This window comes from Hippichthys cyanospilos, chromosome 20 (genome assembly GCF_059441005.1).
Source record: "Hippichthys cyanospilos isolate Australia breed blue-spotted pipefish chromosome 20, RoL_Hcya_1.0, whole genome shotgun sequence".
In the NCBI taxonomy this organism is placed as follows: domain Eukaryota; kingdom Metazoa; phylum Chordata; class Actinopteri; order Syngnathiformes; family Syngnathidae; genus Hippichthys; species Hippichthys cyanospilos.
The window spans coordinates 13,823,535-13,840,000 of NC_142388.1; the positions used below are offsets into that span (position 1 = coordinate 13,823,535).

Consider the following 16,466-nt stretch of genomic DNA (forward strand, 5'->3'; position numbering starts at 1 on the left):
AAAACACCTATATATCACTGTAATCAATTTTTCAAATATAAACCCCTATCCACTGTTGAACAACAAAGGGTTAGTGTTGAGGCTTTAGGTGAAAAAGACAGATGCAAGTTAAAGGTGCAACTTACACATCAAAGTCATTGTCTTTCAACATCTCCTTTAATCTTGCTAGAAAGTTTTGCTCACTCTCAGATGAAATGACAAAGGCACGGTCTGGGAAAATAAAGGAAAACAATTTCAAATGATTGTTGTGCCACAGCTCAAATTCTTAAACTCACACAAACTAAATGTTAGTCAAATCCTGGAAAACTGACAAAATATAAAGGTTGAACAAAAAGAAAAAAAAAATCTTTTTAATACTTTTCTTTTGACATATTGCAGACCTTGCGATTCTGGGGTTTCAATCTGAGAGTCCTTATTCTTTTCTCTCCTCCGCTGCTTCTCATCTTCCCAAATTGCTTGAAGGCCAGGGTTCCTTCCAGTTTGATCTGAGAAAATAACAGCACACGAACAATGAATGTGACGAACAAACAAGACAGACTTTCAGGAATATATATATATATATATATATATATATATATATATATATATATATATATACACACACACACACACACACACACACACACACACACACACATATATACAGTGGGCCCCCGTGTTACGAACTTAATCCGTTCAGCGGCTAGGCTCGTAACTCGAATTGCTCGTATGACAGGCAATCCAAACCTATGTTAATTAGTGAATGCGTGCAAAAACCTTAGGTAAAAACATCACGACTTTATACACATATTAAAAATTAGTAACATCATCTACTGTACAGTTAAATAACAAATAGACAAAGGAAAAACGACATTTACCTTTGGGGCGACGTGACTTGAGCTGGTGGTGGGTGGACAGAGGGGAGCAGAGACTAACCCGCAGAATTTATTTTATTTTTTTCTTAAACTAGAACATATCACCGGCGATTTCCTTCTCTTTAATCCATAAAAGAAGAAGCCTCTCCATTTTGTTGTTGACCGAGGTCCATCCTCTGGCAAGGAAAGTCTTGCCCTTAGACGACTTGCTTGCTTTCATAGCTTCCTTGTTACTGAGAATTGTAGCGATTGCCGAGCGGTTACGGCCATACTCACGAGCCATGTGTGCGCCTCCTTCGTATTTTTTTTTTTTTTATTATCTCCTGCTTGGTTTCTATTGTCATCATCCTCTTACTTCTTCATTTACCGCCACTTGCAATTTTAGAAGCCATGTCTAACAGATAAAGTTTGCAAAGTCTTTACAACACACAGACAAGTTCGTGCCATCAAGCTAGATGTGGGCATTCGGCCAATAGACTGAGACCGTGACTGTGACCTTAATCGACCAATAGCATATCGGCGTTTCCGTGACATGCGAGAAAAGTTTTTCTTATTGATGCAGCAAAGCGAAAAAAATAGTGCGGACACACTAACCGGCATGTTGGATGGTTCGTAAGACGAAAGGTTTGTGCGTAGGAGGGGGACAAAAAAACGCCGCAGTACGAGTCGTAAGATGAAAAATTCGTAAAACAGGGGGTTCGTAAACCGGGGGCCCACTGTATTTTTGGTGTAATACATGCTTCTGTGCCTTGCTGAGTTTAAACCAAAGACTTACAGTACGGATACTTTCTGCTTCACTTTGAAGGGGAAACTGTAGACATAGACATGTTACTTAATCCAGGGATGACCACCTGAGCGTTTCACTTACTAAAAGGGGCCATTTAAATGACAAATAGCACTTTTGATATTCCTGAGGATCCTTACTGTCAATCTCAAGACGGTTGAGCACATCTACAGCAACAGCATCAACTTCCAGCTCACAGGTGCTGACCCTCTCCACTTCATTTAGGACTAGGGAGCTGCAGACAAAACAGGCAGAACATTAGATCTTATAACGAGAACTGAAATACAGACATGAATATCTGGTTTTACATTAAGCTTATAGTTGCTATTGTAAGAAAATTGCACTTTCTGTCTTTGTTGCTTAGGATTTCTCCATGTACCCCATGTACACTGAAACTGCTTGGACTGGCTGTCGGGGCTGTGTCATTCTCGTGTGGGTGTGAATGAGATTTTTATTTTTTTTTATGTTGTTATTCTACAGTTGACGAGAATTGACCTCTGACTTCCTTGGACTAATCATACTAGGTCCTGAACGAACAGTAGCTGATGGACTTAAAAAACTTTTTGAGGACGCAGGCTTGAATAATGTGACGTCATTGTATACACACAGACAGTGCACCTAATGTGGGAGCGACACTGGGAATGACATTGAGGAAGACTTTTTAAAGAAAGAAAGAAAGGATGCATACCCAGTGATGGAGCAGATGGCAACCTCAACCTAATGGGAACCTGAACGATTTTACTTGTGCTGAGCAGTAGCACAACTAAGCTAGATGCTAATGCTAACGTGAACGTTCCACTTTCTGTCACTGAATTGATCAGAAAGCTATTTGGCATAAGCATGTCTGGTCACTTCTGCTTGTAAGTTGCAGTGCTGATCTTCGCATTGCTTGTAAAAGTACAAATTTTTGTGTATTGTAATGTTTGTTGCAACACACAAGGAAGTATGTAGGACTCAATATAAGGATTGAGTCAGTTATCAAGCACATTGCATGTTGCGGCTGACAGCAGCTTGGAATGACGTGCTTGTTAACCGTTTTCTCTTTTTTTCTGTCAATAAAAGAGGTGATCAGACAGAACCATGACTGAATGAATCATTACAGGGCAAGGGCATTACAGTATTATAGACAGTGGACTAATGTGTTCAGTTCTATTCATTTTTTTAATGCTTCGCGGAATCATTTTGCAGTCCAGGATAAACCTCCTCGCGGGCTGGATCTAATGGGTAACCAGAACAGCAGCTAATGCTGCATGTATAAAAAACTAAATTCAAATTGGTTTAGAAATACCAGTAATACCGCTTAATAATTATTGTAATGCAGGTTCTAATCAATTCTAATGGTAACAAGTTTGGGAAATACTTGTCCCTCCTCCAAAAAGCATCCATATATTTTAGAAGCGTAAACAAGGAAGTACCTCTTCAAAGAAAAACGAAAAATCTTGCAGCAGTAATGAAAAGCAAGCTCAAATGCAACTACTACTGGTGGCGCCTCCAAAACAGAAGCTAAATCCCCCAGGAATTTCTTCCTAAAGCAGATGCTTGGTAGGTAGGACTCACCAAGGAATGTTGTTTTCCTCCCAGCGAACAAAGGTCCCCCCAAGGGCGCTGTCATTGAGCTTGGACGTGCACGGGCTCTTCCAGGGACTATTGCTAGAATGACTGCTGGTTGTCTGCTGCTCTGGATCTGCTGGTACATCATCTGAAAGTTGACATGTATGACTTGTATTTAAAAATAGGGCTTCATTAAAATCAAAGGACGAATTCCCAGCCTTCGCTTAAAGGCGCTCAGTGAAATGGTACAAAAAGAAGAATAACTGCTGGTGCGAGATTCAAAAAGGCCTGCGCATGTTAGGCTTCTTTCAGACCCCAGTGAACCAATTTTCAGTGGCTTTTCAAGCATTTTACCACAGATATTGTATATTTTCAAAAGGCTTGACGTAAGAAGAAATAACATAGTTCCAGAAATGTAGTCATATGGCCAAGGAAGACTTCCGAAACAAAATACAAATAGACAAAAATTAAAAGCACATATACTGAATCAAGCTTTTAGTAATTGTCATTGGGATGAGTGTTTAGCAATGGTGTTGGCTATAAAAGGATTGAAGGAATTTCACAACTTTTTGAAATTGTTTTGAAAAAAAGTCTTATAAATCATTGAAAATACTGAGAAACGAGAACCTGATCTGCTGAGATTTCACAGACATCAGCACCTGAACATGTTAAAAAAAAATGTTCAAATTGATGCCACGTGTGTTATTAATCTAGTCCAAATTTGGATGAAGTATATTTCAGCAATTACATTTTTTGTCGATACATACACACATTCTGTTCACATTAGAATACACTTGGTGGATGTATTTCGTTCAATGTTTCTTCACTTTTAAATGATACTTCAAAGAGTCAAATCTAGCTCATTTTTAATAGCCATTGACCAAAAACTAGTCAGAAAAGGCTTCACAAACCCACATTAAAGACATTTCCACATATAATCCTATCTACTCATTACTCAACTATGATCAGTGTAGATCACAGTTGGGGATGTGACAAAAAGAGGAGACAAACTGATAGCCTAAGTTAAAGTAGGCCACCAATTTGATTGTGAATGATGTGAGCCAATACAAGCATGATTAAGCAACACTACAAAGATCATCAAAAAAAAAGAGATAAACACAAGCACACATGCTGCCCCTTTGTTCCCTACCTTTGTGTTTGCACCAGCGGAATTTAACTGCTGCAAGGTTAAGCAAATTCATGCCATACAGGTTGTAGTCGATGAAAAGTTGCAGCAGGTATGGGATATGACCTTCATGGGGCTGGTAAATCTTGTTCATCACAGCTCCGCTTTGCAACAGCTCACAAACCCTGCCAAAAACAGACTATTTTAAACCTCATTGAGGTGTAAAAAAAAAAAAAAAAAATCATAAAAACCTACTTGATGGATCTTAATGAAACTAAATGCACTTTATGTTGAAGGTCATAAAATGTATTGGTTAAATTTACAATGAAAAGTACAATTATTTGTTGGTTCTGACAGATTTTCATAAATGTTCAAAATGAGCACCCCCTGTGAATCTGCATGTGTTGATCGCCATCCTGTTGATTTAGGTATGCATGAACAGCCCTTTTCTTGAAATTTATGGTGCCAACACCTAATATGTAATACGTACATAAGAAATGGGGTCAAACATTTTGGAACACCCTCTTTTTTTCTGTGCTCAAGATCTATCCTTGCTCCCTCAAAATATATATAACCGTCTTTGGGCAGTAGGCAGGGGATACCCTGGACTGGTTTCCAGCCAATCGCAGGGCACACAGAGATGAACAGCCATTCACACTCACAATCACACCTACGGGCAATTTGGAGTGTCCAATACAGTGATCCCTCCTACTTCGCTGTTAATGGGGGGGTGTCAACCCCCCGCGAAGTCTGAAACCCGCGAAGTTGGGTATCAGTTCCTAGATATCTATGTACGCCCCAATATAGCCGCAGTAACCATAAACAATCCCCTTTTTTTGGTATTTTTTGCGTATTTTATTTCCTTTCTCCTATTAAACATTATGTTATCCTTATCAACATTATTAACATTATTGTATAATCATTAAATAACTAATATTACTTAGTTTGTTGAGAATTTCTTCTCAGGACTGGTTATCTGCATCAAGACTCCGGTGAGAGAGTACGCAAGTCATCACGTTGAACTTCACATTTATTTTGGCTCATGTATGGTGTATCATGTAGTATCTGTTGAATAATAAATCAACAACAATGTTAAAGTCAGTCAACTAACATATTGCCGAACTTTAATCTATGTACTGTATTTTTAGCCGACATTAGCGAGTTAGCAACAACTAACAACAACTACTAACTATAAAGTGCAATCTCTACACAAACGAACACATAAACAGAACAGTCATCGCTTACTAAACATAGGCAGTAGCGTGCGTTAACATAAATGATAATAAAGTATAAATATGAGCTTACGTTGTCATTCACTACGTCACCGTAACGAGCCGAATGACGCAGAGAGAAAGTAAAACAGGAAACGGAAAAGCAACGCGACCCGATAAATCAAAAGCATGCATTTCAAAATAAGATAAAACACGTCACAAACTCTAACGCTTGAAGAATTCTTAAAATAGTTATTAACTAATATTACTTAGTTATTTGATGAATACAGTACTGTATAATGTATTTTTTTGCTTTTTTCAATTTTTTTCCATTTTTGAGCATTTTTTAAATTATTTTTTAGTCTGAAATATTTTTAATTTTTCCTGGAAAAACCCGCGAAGTACTGAGACCGTGAGATCTAAGACCGCGAAGTAGAAGGGATCACTGTATACCTACACGCATGTTTTTGGAATGTGGGAGGAGACCGGAATACCCGGAGAAGACCCACACGAGCACGGGAAGAACTTGCAATCTCCTCACAGGAAGGCCAAGGCAAGCTGGAATCATACTCTTTGATATTAAATTAATCCTCATAATGAGCAAGACATCCGCAGGGATAAACATTGCCCTGGCCAGAAAAAACATCTTGGTCATTACATCACTTGGTCAACAATTAACTTTGATAAACCTTCAAGAAGAGTTTTTTGTTGTTGTTTTTTAAACAAATATTGGAAAAATACTTTTAACCGGCAATGCAGGGTTACACTGTAATGTTTATTTTTCCCAGTGTGCTGTAATTACAAATAATTCATTCTTACTGTGTCTTTTACTTATTATAGTCCTGTTGGTTATCTTTTCAATCTGCTATGTAAATACAGTGGTATGGTATTATTGATACAATGTCCCAAAATTTTCATATAATGCAGCGGAGATTACAAATTCTCCATCCTGACAATTTGTATAACTGAGCATACAACAAGTGACTAGCTTACAAGAAGTTTTTGGTGCGATACATACACGATTCCCAACCCTTAAAGTATTCACCTTTCTCATGGCCTATAACCTTACCTTTTGACCATCTGAGGATTGTACAAATATATCTTCATAAAATGCTTCTCCTTGGAGTGATAGCCATAGAAAGGCCTGCAAGACCACATTATTCATTTGAAAGAATCTTTAGTGTTTACAGATAAAAGTTCTACTTCATTGTGTTATTAATTTAGGATTTAAATACTTACATGCCAGAAACCAGCACCACCTTGAAAACATGCTGGACATCAGAAGAAGGGTTTCCCATGGCAACATTGAGTGCTCTGTCAATGCTGAATGCCACCAGACGCAGGTAACGTTCCGGTTGCTGTCCATGACCATCGTATGGAATATAGATGTATGGGAACACTCCATGAAGGTGGAGACATGTCTTCTGACCTGCAACATGAATAAATGATCATGATTGGGTGATTGGTATCAAGTAGCTTAAATACGGTAGAAGACAGGCAGGCATTAAAAAAAATGCTTATTCCATTGTCATGGAGTAAAAATATGGGTCAAAAAGACGGATTAAATGGAAGGAAAAATTTTTATTGTGTTTGTTGGTAACTTCGGTTCATTTCAAAGTAAATAAAATGCCTGTTTTTGGTTTCACCCCTGACTGCCATTATTGATTGCTACAATGTTAACTTTTTGTTGTTGTTGTATAGTGACGTTCAACTTAAGAAACTTTATGAAGGGGCGCATCAGCCACACGGTGAGAGCGGCGTTTCAGTGAACAAGGAGTTTCACTTTATGGTGAGAAATTGAGCCACCCTGAAAAAAAAAAAAACATTTAATAAAAAATTTAATTTCTAATCTGTCAAGGTATAATTCCATCATTTATATGCATACATATATTTAACTGTGGAAATCTTAAAATACCATGATATAGGCCCTTTAATGAATAACTTTAACATCCACGATGCTAACGACTTGCTGTGATGATGCTTCAACTGAGGAATGATCCAAAGACATTAGAAAATGGGCATAAATTATCCTTGATCAGCGGAAAGCTCCATATTCCATGCCATTAGCATCCACCATCTTCATTCTCTTCTTGACGCATGCACGGCTCGATTACTTTCCCTGTGAACTGCCGGTGAACTGACATCATACCAATTTGCATATTGTGCTTCGAACCCTTCGAACTTTCAAACGCTTTGTCATAGTAGTGAGAATTGATTTGAAAAGACTTTGCACTCAGGTTTTTGAGTCACAAGAAAAAAATTCAAATCCTCACAATATTGATTTGTCTCATAGGGAAGCATTTATGTTGACCTGTCTCATAGGGAAGCATTTATAACATATAAATCGTTAATCACGGGTACGTCTTTTTGACAGTTATATTACTCCAGACATTTACCAACTATACAGTATGCAGAGCCACAGCTATCGAGCAAGGGCATAAATAAGATTTCGATTTCGGAGTTAAACAAATGGCTTGAGGAAGAAATGACGGAGGTTGGTAAGGAGAAAAGTGCTATGCGATTGGGAACATGACTCCCTCACACACATTGCTAAGGAGTCATCTGGGGTGAGCTGTTTTGCAGACATTGCACGATCGATCATTTTCCTGCAGTACAGTATGGTCAGAAGTACATGATGTTCTTTGTGGTTTCATACAGCATGAGTCCAGGGTTGGAATTAAAACAATATGCCGCACATGAGGAGGCGCAAAGAAAATGAAGTCATTGCTTTTTCAGCTTAGAGTTTTGGGAGAGCTGGCAGAGAGTTGGACAGCAGGAGGCAGTGCTGAGCAGCACCTTGACTCTTCACCAGATTTGTCAATACATGTTGTCCTCCTCAGACATACTCAGCCTCAACCTTACTTCAGCGATTGGTTCATAAAGATGAACCTATATTATATGCTCCTGGTGAACAATGTAAAAATATTAGTTTACATGGCCAATGTACCTAAGTATTGTATATAATGAGTAGTCTGGTTTAGAACGCTTATAATGTTTAGCTAAATACAAATGTAATTTAACAAAAAAGGGGACACTAATTTCAGATACATGTAATCCTAACAAAGAATATTCAAAGATGTATCTACATTTTTTTAGGCATGTTTTTTTAAGCATGTAATGTACTATATATGCTTAACTGACAGCAACCCTACAATGATCAGGTATAACTAATCTAAACAATTATACTGTACTGAATGCCCATGGCATGATGGCAAACATTTATTCTGTTGAAATTTAATCCACGTTTTGAAAAGGCCTGATTAGTGATCTGCTAAAATGTATATTACAAACATTAACTCTCTGGTGATGAGAAACCCATTAATCAGCGTGACATTTTACAGTTTTTCCCTAAGTTCATAGTATATACAGCCTGCATTAGACTCTGCAGAGTATCCCATTCACTGCTATAGTACCAATAAATTAATAGCTGCCAGTCTGTAGTATATATCCACAGTATAAGCGAGGGTCATTTGAATCACATTCTGGTCAATGTTCGAACAGCTCTCATTTTACACTGAAGGGATCATCCAGCACATTCTTTAACTGCACTAACAAGAAAAGGAGGCAACAATGTTTTTCCTGTACAGCATAAATGACAGGCTGTATGTAAAGTAAAAAGAGAAACCAGAAGACAGTGCCTACCCTCGGATTCACACACTTTCAAAAAGATTCAATCCTGCCGACAGATTAAATAACTCCTGAAGCTGGACAGGAGGGAAATATATGGTTTGATTTTGAGTGACAACAGAAGAGCACTTAAGATTATCTAACATCATTTTCTGTGTAACCGACAGCTTGGTTCAGTGACAGATGAATCCTCACTTTAACTCCTACTTTTATTTTTACTTTCTTGGAATATATTCAGACCAGCTGTTATGATGTGACAGTGTTTCCTCACACATTCATTTAGGATCGTCCGCCCGCCGTTCTAAAGCCTATCCGCCACTCTTACCAATTTATTCTTTCATGACTTGGCACTGTGACGATTCACACAAAAATGCGATCATCTTTATAGTGTGCAATTTCATCTAGTCGCACGCCGGGAGTGACAGTTTCATCTAGTCGCACGACGGGAGAATATGTTTTAATTATTACATGCATGATTGTGACAGCATTCATACATGTATTTATGTGATGCTGTAAAAAAAAAAAAAAAAAAACTTTACAACACTGAAATGTTATTTACTGACACCACCACTTACATACCCCAAAAACCTTGCAAACGATCCATTGATACTCCACCAAAGTCCACATTAGTATCGACAGAAAGCACAGCGCTCTCTGTTTTCAAAATCAGTTGGAATGACAATGTTGGCGCTAACAGATTATGAGTTATGGCCATTGGGGGAGAAAAAAAAATTGTCATTTTCTGTCAGTGACAACATGTTCATCTTATCAGGGTTACTGCTGGCTAATGCTTGCATATTATCAACCTGATATCGAAAATGTAGGGATAAACACTTTTATCTTGTTCTACTTCTTCTCTTCCTCCTGCTCCTCTTTGTTGTTCTTCTGTGTCCTTAAACAGCTGATGCTTACTAGAGAATACAGTAGAAGTCGGCTAATGCTTACAATAGTATACAGTAGAAGTCGGCTAAAGCTGGCATGCTAAAGAGCTACAATCAAAAATGTGTGGAGGAATGAGTATCTCGTAAAATTTCTCAAAGGTTTTCAGCAGTGAATAACATGCCTTCATGGATGTAAGGCTTGGTGTGAGCTAACTATTTTACTGGAATACCATTGACCATCGATGGCTATTGACATTTTGGAATCTTAGAAGGTGGTAAGGTGAGTTCCATTAAAATGTTTGGTGTAATGCAAATATCCAGAATTTCATTTTTCTAACAATGTGTATGAAATCATCCATCCATCCATCCATCCGTTTTCTCGCCCCTTATTCTCACAAGGGTCGCAGGCTTGCTGGCGCCATGTATGGGCAATTCATTCGATAAGAAAGTGACATAAATCCCTAGGCTTGTTCTAATTAGCAACTGTATGGCATTCGGTTGTGTTACTGTATCGATAGAAGTTTACGCACATGACACCGGTGGGTCTCTTTACTGTGATAATACTGAACTATGATGAATCACTTGACTGCAATCTGTCACTTAGCAATTCCATATTATAATCTATGGAAGCAAGGAACGCCCCAAACCAACAGGCAAAAGAGTTATTTTGTATTTATGTTGGCAAAAGGGAGGCGTCAGACCGATGGACATATGAGGGAATACCTATACTGACAATTACAACAACAGACGAGAACCCCCCTTGCAGGATTCCTATTCAGATTTTTTTTTCCTTTTAGATAGAGGTCCATTGGTGCAGATGCACTGCCCGCCACTGGATACTACCATGTTTAATAAAGTAAAAAAATTGATGTATGGTTTTACTAATAACCTTTTTATATTGTCCTTCAACCTCTCAACAGAAGTAGTAAGCAGGATTGAAATGTTTTTAAATATATAGGCTATGATGAAGCAAGACATCTGTACTGGTAAAGGAAAAAAAATAAATATAAATGATCATGCATCCCTACCGCCTACCATGACCAAAGTGTGGGTTCAACATTCACGACTCACTGCCAAAACCCCTTTGTGTTCAAATTTCAGTCATGCTAATATTCCACCGTTTAAAAGACTGGATTAAATCACAGGACAAGTGCAAAATTTACTTGACTATTTACAGTACAGTGGAGCCCCGCTATAGGAAATTAATTCGTTTCAGGGCTGCTATCGTAAGGCGAAATTGTCATATGGCAGACAATAGAAACCTATGCTAATTAGCTAATGTGTATAAAAATCCAAATAAAAACATAAAATTTTTACAGTAATCCCTCGTTTTTCGCAGTTAATGGAGACCGGAATCCCCCCCCCACCCGCGAAAAGTAAAACCTGCAATGTAGCGCCCCCACTTTTCAAATGTATTTATTTATTCATTTATTTATTTATTTTTGCTATACATATTAAGACGAATATTACTGCAGTAGACATATTTACTTAAATCTGAAAGGATTAAGGGGGGGCTTGGCAAAATATAATTGAGAAGCACTGCACTAGATCTAGTCTTTAGCATGTCGACATCTTAGTGACACCATCTTAGTGACACCGTGACGCTGACCAATAGCAGACCAACATCTTAGTAACGCGGTGCAGCGCAGGCAGTTTGCCACGACCAGAAAATAAGAGCAATTATCTGCTGGAAAAACACCTGAAAAGGGAGGCAAAACAACATAAACATAGCCAAACCCACAGGTCAAGGCAGTTCTTGATGCTGTAAAGCAGGAAAAATGCCGTAAAGAGGGGACAAAAAAATTAGTATTCCACTTCGTAACGTGAAAAACCCGTAAGCCAGGGATGCCGTAACCTGGTGGTCCATTGTAGTATGTAAGTATTTGCACTAAGTAACAAAGAAAACAAGAATATTTTAATAGTACATTACTGCTGAAGTACTGTAGCCTCTTCTAAGGGAGAAAAAAAACAAGGGAGCCTATGAAATTCCTTTCAAATCCACAATGCACCCATGGAGTTTGTCGGCAAAAACACCGCCAATACCAAGGACAGGAAGTAAGACTGAAAAGTAAAGACATATATCTTTTCATGGTCAGTGAAAGATCAGTGACTGTGGTGGAACTGAATAATGTGGGCAAGAAAATTTAGCTGCTGGAGAAAAAGGACGTGTAAGCAAGTGAGAGACCTGAGCAGTCTGTTCAGTGAAATTGAAAATTAAAGTGTTTACAGGGAAAAAAAATCCCTGAGAAATTGCAGCACAGTATTTCCATGTTACCTCAGCTGAACTTTTGAGAGCAGACACAAAGAAGAGGGGGGAGGGATGGGGGACTATTCGACCAGAGCACTGTGCATAATTACTGTATGTGAAACATCAGAGTAGGCCATATGCAGTAGGCCTAGCAGTGCACAGAGGCAGTCACAAACAGGGCATACACGTGATCTTTCGTGTAAATTAGTGGTGTCAAACTTATTTAGTGGTGTCGTCGTACTATTTTTTTTGTGGGGCACACTGAATATATCAGGGATGGGCTACTGGAATGCATGAAACTAGAAGTTCACTTAAGTGTGCCACGGTGGCAGCACACATCATATAAACTGTTTTTGACAGTGGCTTGATGCTCTACTGTTTTCGCCCAGACATGGGCAAACCATGGCTCGAGGTACTGTAGGGCTTTTTAATACATCCAACTAAGGCCTTGTCTACACGTAACCAGGGCTGTTTAAACATGGATAATTATTGCTTCTTCATGCATAAAAACAAATCCGTCCATATAGCGTTGTTTATTAAAAATAACTAAATAAATAAAATCCTCTTACAAGACTCAATGTGTGATCTTATTCCTTTACAAGTATGCCAAGCTGCTAGGTGACATTAATGTTGCCATATCTGTCCAATCAGAAAGAACCCCCATCTCTCAAGGTCCAGATCCAGAGAAGTTGGTTAACTCCACTTTTGTCTGAGTTTTTAGAGAGCTATTTTTTAATGGGGGAGGGGCCAAAAAAAAAAGACAGGTACATATAGAAGATAGGACATTCACAGCCCGTTTGCAAGAACCCCGGCTACATGTAGATGACTGGAATGCCTAAAAAAAGAATTCGGAATAATTTCATTTTATCCCTGCAAACACATGATTTTTCCATTAGATGATGGTAAAATGACCATTGGTGGACCTCTGTGGGAGTGCAGTGCATTAGTCTGGCAAGCCATTTCTTTCTGCAAGTCCATGCAGGACTGAGGCTCGCCTGCTTCAGAACGAACTGTGCAATCAAATTAGTTTATTTGCTGTGATGTATTTTTTATGAGTGACCTCACTCTTCGGGGGCAAACAGGCTCAATTGCTGGTACATCTTTCACGTCGCCTTTGACTTGTTTACAGTGCTCATTTTACCTCTGAAAACTGATGGGTCCCTGGGACTTGCAATACTAAAAAAACTATGGGTCCCGACAAATGTTTGGAGTCCCAAAAATTGCCCAGTAAAAAGGACAAACTGCATTAACAGGACGTGAGCAAAAACCAATAACAGATATTAACAAATGTCAAAGTAAATATACAGTATTTATATGGCCCACATCTTGATGATAGGGAGAAATGGTTTTCCTCCTAAAGGTTGACTTTTTGAGAACAACTGCACCATCCAGAACAGGAGTGTCAAACTTATGCGTATGGGCCACATGAAGAAAAATCTATTACCAAGTGGGTCGGACCAATAAAATCATGGTATACTGTACATTTAAATAACATTAAAACAAAAATTCCAAATGTATTATTTATTCGTTTTTAACACTGTCCAAAATAAAGCAAGTGCAACATCACTATTGATCATAAAACATTAACATTACTTTCAATCAGAAAACATTTCTAGTTTTTCATTTATGAAAATATTCAGATCATTTTTGTATTTCATACAATCTCGTGGGCCAATTTAAACCCATTTGCGAGCCAGGACTTGGGCCGTATGTTTGACACTCTGATTCAATTGCGATATCTGTCAACTAACACAGGCTCAATGCTGGGTGCGCAAAATTATCAACAAGGCAGAGCCAACAGACCATAAGAAACATTGTTTCACGCAGCTACAGATGAAAAAAAACAAAACAACAACAACAAATCGAATATTAATTAGGCATGCATGCATTGTTTATGTGGAGTTTATGCAGTAGAAATGAACATATTAAAAATTGGTAACAAAATAGGATATAGTAAGTGTTACTTATATAAAATATACAGTGGGCCCTCGTGTTACGAGATTAATCTGTTCCGCAGTTGGGCTCGTAAGGCGCATTCACCGAATGGCGGGCAATCCAAACCTATGTTAAATAACTAATGCGTTTAGAACCCCAGGTAAAAACATCAAAATTGTACATACATATTAAAAAAATGGTATAAAAACAGTATCGTAAGTGCTACATACAGTATATATAATATACATGTATACAACCATAAAACATCATAAATAAAAAATATAGAAAGAATTTATTTACCTTTGAATGCCGCTTGTTATGCCCATATTCCCTGATAAGGGTTATCTCCCGCATCGTTTCCAGATAATTCATCTTATTACTTCCTTCTTTAACATCACTAGCAATTTTGGGACCCATGGCTAACCCTTGCAACTTTGAATTAAGCAGTAAAATGCACTATAAATACGGTTTTGTAACCACTCACAATCGAACAAAGCTTTACCGTTCCGCCATTTTGAAAAGCGTGAGGCCGACCAATAGCAGACCAGCATCTTCGTGGGGAGACGCCGACCAATAGCAGACCAGCATTGTAGTGACGCGCTGCATGGAGGTAGTTAGACCGCACAAGAAAAAAAAGTGCAATTACCTAAAAACGCCTGCAGATGGAGTCAAAACAACAAAAATACAGCCAACCACCTAGGGTCATAACAGTTGTTTTTGTCGCAAAGCCAGGAAAATACTGTAAAGAGGGGACGAAAAAACGTGTATTCCACATCGCAACATGAAAAAAACCTAAGCCAGGGACGCTGTAACACGGAGGTCCACTGTACATGTATATAATTAAATAACATAATTAATGAAAAATATATAAAGGATTTATTTACCTTTGCGTGATGTGACGAGCTTGTTATGGCCATATTCCCTCGTGAGGATAGCGTAACCTCGCCTAGTCTAGCCTTCTTCGGATTTCTTGATTATCTCAAGATTCGTTTGCATACTAATAATCTTCTTACTTCTCTCTTTAACATCACTAGCAAGCTTGGGACCCATGTCTAACTAATTCAAGTTTGAATTAAGCACTAAAATGCACAACACATACGATATTATAAGCACTCACACGAGGTAGACTTTAGCATGTCACCATCTTTGTGACATTGTGACGCCAGCCAATAGCAGCCTAGCATCTTAGTGACCCAGTGACGCCAACCCATAGCAGACCAGCATTGTAGTGACGAAAGTGGTGACGCGTGTAGTGCCGTATGAGCGCGGTCACGCACACACACTGACCGCCATGTTTGAGAAGAGAAATTATTGTTTTTGATGTCGTAAGGCGAAAAAAATGGCATAAAGGGTGGACAAAAAAATTGTTGCGGTCCACGTTGTAAGATGAAAAAACCATAAGGCAAGGACGTCGTAAACGTCCACTGTGCATGGATAGCATGGGATGCTCTTGATGACATTAATGCTGACAGAGCCTTGGAGAGGGCTTTGCGCAAACTGGATGGGAATTCAACACCATTATGGCACCAACAAAAACAACTCGCGAACCACTAAATACTTCCTGGCTTCCTTAAAGGGACAATGTGTAAGTTTTAGACCATTTTTCATTATCGTCGTCAGGAGGGGCTGCATTTACCATTGTCTGTAGCTATAACAGACATGGCAGCTTCCGGAGTGCCCCCCCCCCCAATGTAATATAATTTAATGATAACCAGATGATGAACAACAATTATATTTAAAACATAGTGTTGATTGTTAAGAACACATGTATTTGCAAGTTTTAGACATTTATAATCATTAAATTTATTCCTTTGTAATGAAAACCGGTCTTAAATCTTACAAATTGTCCCTATAAGCAATTTAGAATGGGAATAATTTAAAATCAGCTATTCTTAAGAATTATGCCATACCATTCAGCTGTAAAACTTAGAACAAAAGAATTGTCTCCTGTTCACTTGCACCCCACCTTGGTTTGCCCTGGCTGGTGACTAATCTGGTGTTAAGGCATGCAAGTGGGTGGGCTTTAAAAAGCACTTAATGTTGAGGATTTGAAAGGCATGTTGAGATTTGAGTTGAATGCAACAATAGGGGGTGCGAAGGAGTTTGAGAGGGGAAGACTAAAGGTCGAAAAAACCCTACTTGTAAACTTTTCAAAGTTTGCAGTGATATTCCTGCTTAGTTCGGGTCAGTTCATGCACAACAGCTTGGCTTTATACTCGTTGGGAGCTTTAGACATTGGATTGCATAAT

At 38.5% G+C, this 16,466-nt stretch overlaps 1 protein-coding gene across 1 annotated transcript in view; it reads right to left on the minus strand.

Moving 5' to 3' along the window:
• The window catches only part of rev3l (REV3 like, DNA directed polymerase zeta catalytic subunit), a 64,074-nt gene that overhangs the window by 37,970 nt on the left and 9,638 nt on the right, over positions 1–16,466 (minus strand). Inside the window, exons 2-8 of the mRNA XM_088402807.1 lie at positions 6,766–6,955; positions 6,596–6,670; positions 4,340–4,500; positions 3,196–3,337; positions 1,779–1,873; positions 381–485; positions 126–210 (exon numbers count right to left, since the gene is read on the minus strand). Of these exons, the coding sequence (XP_088258933.1) occupies positions 126–210; positions 381–485; positions 1,779–1,873; positions 3,196–3,337; positions 4,340–4,500; positions 6,596–6,670; positions 6,766–6,955 (853 nt within the window). The remainder of the gene's footprint in view (positions 1–125; positions 211–380; positions 486–1,778; positions 1,874–3,195; positions 3,338–4,339; positions 4,501–6,595; positions 6,671–6,765; positions 6,956–16,466) is intronic.